The sequence below is a fragment of the Phalacrocorax aristotelis genome, chromosome 12 (genome assembly GCF_949628215.1).
Source record: "Phalacrocorax aristotelis chromosome 12, bGulAri2.1, whole genome shotgun sequence".
Taxonomy (NCBI): domain Eukaryota; kingdom Metazoa; phylum Chordata; class Aves; order Suliformes; family Phalacrocoracidae; genus Phalacrocorax; species Phalacrocorax aristotelis.
In genome coordinates this window covers 19,370,099-19,378,006 of record NC_134287.1, presented here as the reverse complement: position 1 = coordinate 19,378,006, position 7,908 = coordinate 19,370,099, and the positions used below count along the sequence as shown (strand labels likewise).

Sequence of the window (7,908 nt, the reverse complement as noted above, 5' to 3'; positions counted from 1 at the left end):
GTCTCAGGAAATTGCTTGTTACTTTTACTGTGTAAATAAAGCTTCCTGGTTCAATAACCCCTGCCTGGCGTCTCGCCTCTCTGTGCTGTCCCCATGGCCAGGCGCTGCTGTGGGGTCAGGGGCGCTGGGGGACGCCGCTACCCCTCGGGGCTGGGGTTTGATGGGGCAGAGCTGGGTGCGGGTGCAGGAGCCCCATGGGCCTCTCCTCTCCTTGAAGGGGTTGTGCTGCACGTCCATGGGTGCTGGGGGCAGGGGGGGAGCCCAGAAAATGGGTGTGGGTGAGGAAAGCTGAGGCCCTTCATCGAGGTGTCCATGTCAGAAATAGCTACGGCCTTGGCTTGCACCAGAAAAATGGGTATTTTTTTATGATGTTCACATGCAGGCAGGTGTGATGCATTCCCCCATGGTGGGGGCACATCTCCCATGGCCACCCCAGGCATGTTTTTTCACTGTAACCCAGCCAAAGAGGAAACAGCGAAATGCAAATCAACATTTAAGTGCCAAGTAGCACCTTACGCTTGTGTTTAAGGACAATGTCCCACCCCTTAAATTAAAATCTAAACCTGAGCAAGGCAGGAGTCCACAGCATGGCAAGGGCATACAGGGTGCTAAATACACTCTTGGGGAAACAGGGCACTATCTCCTACAGCCTTTGTAAATCAAAGGAAAACGTCTGCTTTTCCTTGAGTGAGCAAACAATTTTAAAAGTTTCATGACAGATGGCAGGATGTTTATCTGCCTAAACTTAATCCGATTGAAGTGATAGGCTTAGTGTAATAGAACAAAAATGAAGAATTATAGGATAAAAAAAGTTGCTCAGTGATCTGCCACTGTTCGACCAGGGTTTGCAGCATCCTCTGTGTGTGTGTGGAGGCACACAGCGCTGTACACTTTGGCTGAACCGCTAACCAGAGGATAAAAAGATACTAAGACAGACCCAAAAATTGCACTAAGATCATCTTCCCAGATGTGATTTATTTTATATGATTAAATTCCTAGCCCACTGCCCCAAGTAGTGCTGTGCAGCTCAGTGGCCACGTGGTAGCTCTGAAAAACAAGGGTTTCCAACACTCACAGGCTGCTCCAGGAACATGGAGCGTCACTTCGGTGTCCTTCAGGGACCGGGGTTATCTTCAGCTGTTGGGACTGCTGGAAACGTAGCTGGAATCGTCATTCATGTCCCACTTGCAAATACAGAGAGCAGTAGCTGAATGCAGGCAGCGGCCAGAGCACACTGCCTGAGCATACACGTATATAAATATATGTAACACATGCATAATGGCATACCTTTCTGTGGTCCTGTGGGAGGTCTGAAGCAGGTTAAAGCCCAACCGGTCTCATTCCACTTCACACTGAAGCACACAGCCTTGCCTAAAACCCAAGGGGGTGCAGAACTGCTGACACACTGGTTAAAAGCCTATTTTTTGCCTATACACTGGCGGCCCTTGCAAAGTTGGCAAGCATTGGTGAAGGTGGGCACCCTCTGCCTCCCCTGGGGCAGAAGATGTGATGGAGCAAGCCTCAGCCTCTCCTTCTGCTCCCTGGTTTGAGCTCCTAGCCCTGCCGTGCCCTTGCCACGTGCAGCACAGCCTGGTGTGGCCATGCATGCTGCAATAGCTGCACTGTAAAAATGTCAGGTGAGAGAAACTAAAAACCCCCAGGGATCTGCTGGAGCACTGCTGGAGCCCAGCGGTGGGGAGCAGCTCATTTTAGCAATGCTTATTCTGAGTAGGAAAAAAGAAAAATCTCATGCCCATCCCTGCTTAATGGAGCATCACTTGACAGCCCTGCATGTGCTGAGCACTCCCTGGCAGCAGGATGGGGCTGAGCTGGGGCTAAACTGATGCGTTGGGTGCTGGGGCAGGATCAGGCCTGGGGGATGTTCAGGTAGGCCAGGTTCATCCTATTCAGGTAGCTACAGCCATCAGGGAATGGTACGTGCCTGTGTGATTTTGGTATCTAGGAGACTTCGAGGAAAGTTTAGCAATGCCTACTGAGAGGGCAAGAAAGTGGCTAAATATTTCCACATAATATTTATAAAGCAGAATTTATAGTTGTGACAGGAGGACTGATGGAGCTGGTGCTTTCCAGAGGCTGGTTCCCAGCTGGGACTGGAAACTTAAAGCAGGAGCACCAGCACCGGCTGGAGCGGATTTGTCCGCACTGGCCTTCATGGCAGAGCGAAGCACGCCTGCCATGCCGTCCCGCGATGCTCGCCACCGGAGCACCCGCCGGCGGGTGAGCTGGAGCTGTGCGGGGCTCAACACCGACAGCGCCCAGGCGCGGGCGAGCTGTAACGGGACGGGGGTAGGAAACCTGCGTCCCCCCACAGCCTTGTCTGCCTGCACGACCCGCCACGGAGAGAAGGAAAAGCCCCACAGCCCTCCCCAGATTACACCAGCCAGGGAAAAGCATTTCAGATCCTCTCAGCATCCCCGCCAGCGCTGATGTGACCGAACATAACAACAAATGCTCCAGATGCACAGGATGAGGTTTATTCCCCACAGGACAACACGGTTTTCCATAATGTGACGCAGCGTTACCGGATTTCGGAGCCCTAACCCAGGGCGGTGCTGGACAGGGGCTAAATGTGGCAGAAACATGGTTTCCAGCTTGCCAAGGGTGCTGGGGCTGTCCCCCTCCCCAGGGTTTTTGTGCCACCCATAGCAAGAGGCACACATGGGACGGTGCAGAGCAGGCCTGGGCCGGCACACCCCAGCCCAGGGCTTGGCAGCCTCCATCACCCCTCAAGGACATCCCTCATCCCATCTTGGGCATCCCAAAAGGCACAAAAAGGGTGAGTTAAACAGCAAAGCTTGTCCGTGAAGCGCCCCCCGTTTCCCACTTGGGTATCTCCGGGCTGGGTCCCTTGTGTGAGCAAAGACTCAGAGGGACAGAGCCTCCCAGCATGGTGGGAGGCAGAGGCTCCTCACTGCCCTCAGGGCTCCCCTCAGACAGACGAGGCTCAGCCCCAGCCAGGGAAAAGCCTGGCACTTTTGGGAGAGCTGATTTTGCCTGTGCTGGCAGGGGCAGGGCACCAAGGGGAAGATGTTCAAGACGTGCCAGAGGACAGCAAGTTCAGCATTCCCCTGAGGAGGTCAGTAGATAGTTTTAGTACCGTTACACGAAACATTTAGGATTGCAGGTGTTCGCCACCCTGGGCAAGGCTGGGTCTGGGTCTGTTAACGTCAGATGGAGGCGGGAGGGGATGAAGTGGCCTCATGGCGGGGATGAAGCGGCCTCATTGAGGGGCTGCATGCGAGGCCTCCTCCTTGTTCCTTCCAGTCGCCCACAGCGCCGTCGGTTTCACAGCTGCTGGAGGATAATGTCAACTGCTTCGGCGAGGTTGTTCACGTACGCGTCAGGCTTCACGTGGGGGTGGTTTTCATCGCAAGGCCTGCAAAGGCGACAGAAGGGCATGGCTGAGCAAGGACAGGCTCCCAGCCAGGTCCCATGTCCCCAGCCGTCCTGCTGCTGCTGTGCTCACAGAGCCCAGGGTAGCCCCGAGGTGGCCCCAGAGGGAGCACCCTCGGGTGAGCCCGGGTTTCACATTCCTCCCGCTTCTGTTTTTTTCCCCCAACCTCCCCCATACCCATGTGTTTCCTGCATCTACAGTAGATCCCATGTCCTTGTACAACTGAGCTGGGCAAAACTTTGCAAAGCCTTGTATGGAAGACAACCTACATCGTTAACTAACCCATCCAAATTAATGCACTACAACTTACATGGCACTTCATTCAGGCAACAGCAGTATCAGACAGGCATTGCTGGGAGGACGTTTCACTGCAAGCTTAGGATTCTGTGAAACTGTGCAAATAACTATTCTCCCATGGTTTTTCTCTAGAAATAGGTAAAGAAAGAACAACTCACTTCCAACCTAGAGACACAGAAGGCCTGTACATAGCTTCAGTGAATGGGAAGGCTCTGGTAGGGTTTAATTTTGCAGGACCACCATCTTCTTTTAAATCTAACAGTGGTGGTTTCAGATGCTACCATGAAAAGGGTCAGACTCAGACTCACCCTCCACCACAAGTCACCTCCCCAGAGCAGCTTGAAACCATTTTTTGCCAATGGTTTAATTAGAGGTACTGGCCTAACGAGGCACAGATGCACAATCCTATTTTACTGATTCAGCAGCATTGCTGGTGGGGGGGATGGATGTGGGAGGCAGAAATTTTCCAAACCTCATGGTCCTGTTATGGCTCTTGGGCTGAGAAACCCAACAGCTGCTGAAGAGAAAACATACGTATTTTATACACTTAATGGTTTTCCTTTGGGAAAGAGATGAAAGCCCTAATGTCCGCCTCCCATCTCTCTCGCTCTCTGTAAAGGGCAAACCTTTATTTGGCACGGGCCATTTTCTCAGCAGGGAAGATGCATTTCCCAGTGGATGCATAGGAGGCACAGAGATTATTATTATTTATGATGTGCAGAATTTGGTGAGCACTTGTCTGTACAAGTACCAAATTATTTCTTCAGTTCCAGCACTGAAGCTCCCCAGGGCTATTTCCTTTCTGTTCATTTTTTGGCTGCGCTCCTAACGTCCGAGTACACGAGCTCCTTGCAAAGGCATGGCCTCCTTCGGGAGCCCACAGTGCTTGAGATTTTACTTTCTGCAAAGTTACAGTGCGCAACTAGGAAAAATAAAAGACACTGATATTCAGCTTTCCTTGTGTCACCTGCAAAGCCATGTCTGGCACAAGGACGATGGCTCCGTGAAATGGACTCTATGTTGGTGCTGACTGTCATAAAAGCATCTTATTTAAAAGGGAAAAAGTTATTCCATGGGACTTTACTAAATTTTCCACATTCTATCTTGTTACAGGGCTAGGGTGCAATAAGAACAGTAGTTAGGATGGTTTTTAAGTTTTCCTCAACTGAAGGTTTAGGCTGCTGAAGGTAATGCAAGTTCTAATACACTATGAAGAAAAACCTTCAAATATAAAGCAAGTAAAAATCCAGTATCTATCCATCCCTTAGGTGGCAATCATTGGTCAGCCCCTCCTTTAACCAAGAGGCTTTTATGAATACAGAAATACCTTTGGGGAGCATGATAAAATACTCATTTCTTGTCAATAATCCTTAATTTGAGTGGAGATCTAAAAAAAGTAACGATCAAAACTTTTTTCCATTCTACACCCTGAAAAACATTTCTTTCTCATCTTTTACATTAGGAGAAAATTTTAAGAACTGCTTGAAATGAACCCTTCTACAAGAAATTTTCAATTACACAGCACTCTTTGATCTATTAAAAGGATTTTGTGATTGATATCTGTGCTGACTACACAGAAATCCACCTGTAACTCAGCACCTAAATGTCAGTCACTGAATACACTAAATGTGTGCTGCAGAAGGGGGGGTGTGTGTGTATATATACGTGTGTGTACGTGTATATATACATACACTGCAGTAAAGCAAATTAGGAAATAAGGTGTTTTTACCTATTCATCCAAATAACGTGTGATGACAACACACAGGCTGGCCAGCCACCAATTCCTGGCTCCAGCGAGTTTAATGTTAAAACCACCTTAGCTCTAGGGGAGCTACAGGTTCACCCTCGCGTGTTGCCCAATCACCCCCTGCCCCGCAGGACCGCCGGGGTGGACCTGGGCTTCATTTTTATCTGCTACACCCTACTGTTCATCCGAACCCAATTCTCTTCTGCTTTGCAGTCTGATAACATAATCCCTACAGGGTTACAGCTGGGGTCCCTAACATACCCTTCTGCTGCCCGTGTCTGCAGACAGACAGCCTCACTCACAGCACAGTCATTTTACTAATACTTTAGGGGCTTTATCCAGAAGAAAATGAGGGGAATATGCAGCCCTCGGGCAGCAGATGTCTCCCATTAAAGCAGATGGGGTACAGCAGTTCAGCAGGTGCCTGCCCTGCCTGGCCTGGCTGAGCCAGGACCCCGCTTCCTTCCCGTGGTGGGGACCAGCCCCGTGACACCACGCTGTCCCCACACCAGCCACCCCTACCCCTGGGCTGGAAAATGTACTTCATTTCAGCCCACAGCACATTTCGGAGTCATACTTTGAGACATGTCACATGTCTTCGATTACCTATATGCTCATCGCTGCTAAGTGGGGGGAAATGCAATAAATAAATTTGTCTGAACTCTGTAGGAAAGCAGAGAACTGGAATAAAACACACTTCCCTGTTCTTTTGCCTCTTCCTAGGGCTGTGCTAAGAGCTTTTATTCCTGTCAGTGCCACCCCAAGAGCTGTTTCATGCGGCCCCTTCCTTTGTCTCACAGAATGCTTTGTAACTCACACAAGTGCACACAAATAGCCAAGCCATGCCTTTCCTCCTGCCCCCCCAGCTCAGTACTGCTCTTTTAAGCATGTGTCAGAAGGTAACTGCAAGCAATAATCCCCCAACACTAATGCCAAGAAGCAATGCTCCAAATGCAGCGAAACAATTCAGGAGCCCAAATCTGGGTGCCAGAAGCGAGGCAGAAGAGCGAGCTCAGGCATAAAACCTTCAGGCAAACCCAAGAGGCTGGAGTGTGAGCCCTTCTGCTGCCATCCGAAGGGAGTGGAGGCCGTGGCTCCATGCCAGCCCTCCCTGGGGGGATTCAGGCTTTTTCCCAGGAGAAACCCTCGGTTACTGAGAGTTTTAAGCTACCCTTCAGTGGAGCACTGAGCTCTGGAGCTTGGCCCTGATGTCCTCCTGGGTGTTGCTCCGGTGCGTCAAAGCCTCCCTGGACAGGGCCACTGGGTGCAGGTAGAAAATTCAGCCAAGAGCAGATCTTGCTTTCATGGTTTCAGCTTTGCTCCTCTTTTGACGGCAATGACTCGTTCTGCATTGCACAATGGCAGACATCACAACAGCGGGTCACAAAGCTGACTGCGGAGGTTACTTTTTAGTACTTTTCTCTTTCATATTCCAGAAATAAAAAAAAGTAATCTAAAAATATCTTTAATTTGCCAGGCCAGTTGAAGAATAAACTTGCATTGAGCTAACTTTAAGATAAACTTCTGATTTTTTTTTTTTTTATGTGGGACTCTGGTTGCACAGAAGAACATAAATCAAAGTGACAGAAAATTATATTCTGTAGCTGAATATTGAGCTGTCAGCAGTCTTGGCCAGCGTACAAACTTGCTTGTGAAAAATCAGCTACAGCCTTGGGAAACACTCTTTTCAGTAAAGCAGGACCCCTCGGAGTGGCTGAGCACCGCAGCCTGCATGGGCAGGCACACAAGTAGCATTTTCCAGCCCAAGCTGGCCATGACAGCTGTGACATGTGGCACTTCATTCCTACATCGTCTCTTCACAGCCACCTTGTTGGTGTATGAAGCGGTCAGGGAAAGAAGTGGCTTAGCACAGGCACCCTCTGAAATCCAGGGTGGTCCTTCTCAGGCCCTGGTGCTTTGTGAGGGCTCAGGGACACACGAGCTGTGCTTGCCCCTCTGTGCACAGGGCAATGCCAGGAGAATATGTTCTTCAAAAGAAAAAGCCACCTGAAATGATCTGTACATTACAATGCATTAAAGACATGAAGTATCTTTAGCATGATGCGACATGGACAGAGGTCTGGAGACTCTGTAGTTACTCACATCCATCAAATCATCCTCAAGAGATGACTAAACATCCTCCTGTCCCCAGGGACCATTTATCACTGTCAGTGCTGCAGAAGCTGAGCAGCTATCTATAGCCCCATGTGCTCTGAGCCAGATCCTCCGCCCATACTAAACTGGTTAGTTCAGATCAATGCTTCAGTCTGAGACATCAAGGAAGCAGTGGGGTGCTGCAGAAAACTGGCTCTGCAATTTTAACTCTTCACTCGATCACTTGGTGAGAGAAGCTCCAGCATGGGGCTACAGACTAGCAGAAAGCGATGGCTTCCTCCTGGTGAAGCATAAAACCAAATCCTAGGTCGTAAGGGGCAGTGAGAAATCAGCT

The 7,908-nt window shown here is 49.9% G+C and overlaps 1 protein-coding gene across 1 annotated transcript in view; it reads right to left on the bottom strand.

Annotated features, from left to right (window-relative positions):
* Window positions 1-2,473: 2,473 nt before the first annotated feature.
* LHPP (phospholysine phosphohistidine inorganic pyrophosphate phosphatase) overlaps window positions 2,474-7,908 on the bottom strand; it is an 85,594-nt gene continuing 80,159 nt past the window's right edge. Inside the window, exon 7 of the mRNA XM_075107553.1 lies at window positions 2,474-3,397. Within this exon, the coding sequence (XP_074963654.1) occupies window positions 3,307-3,397 (91 nt within the window). The 3' untranslated portion in view covers window positions 2,474-3,306. The remainder of the gene's footprint in view (window positions 3,398-7,908) is intronic.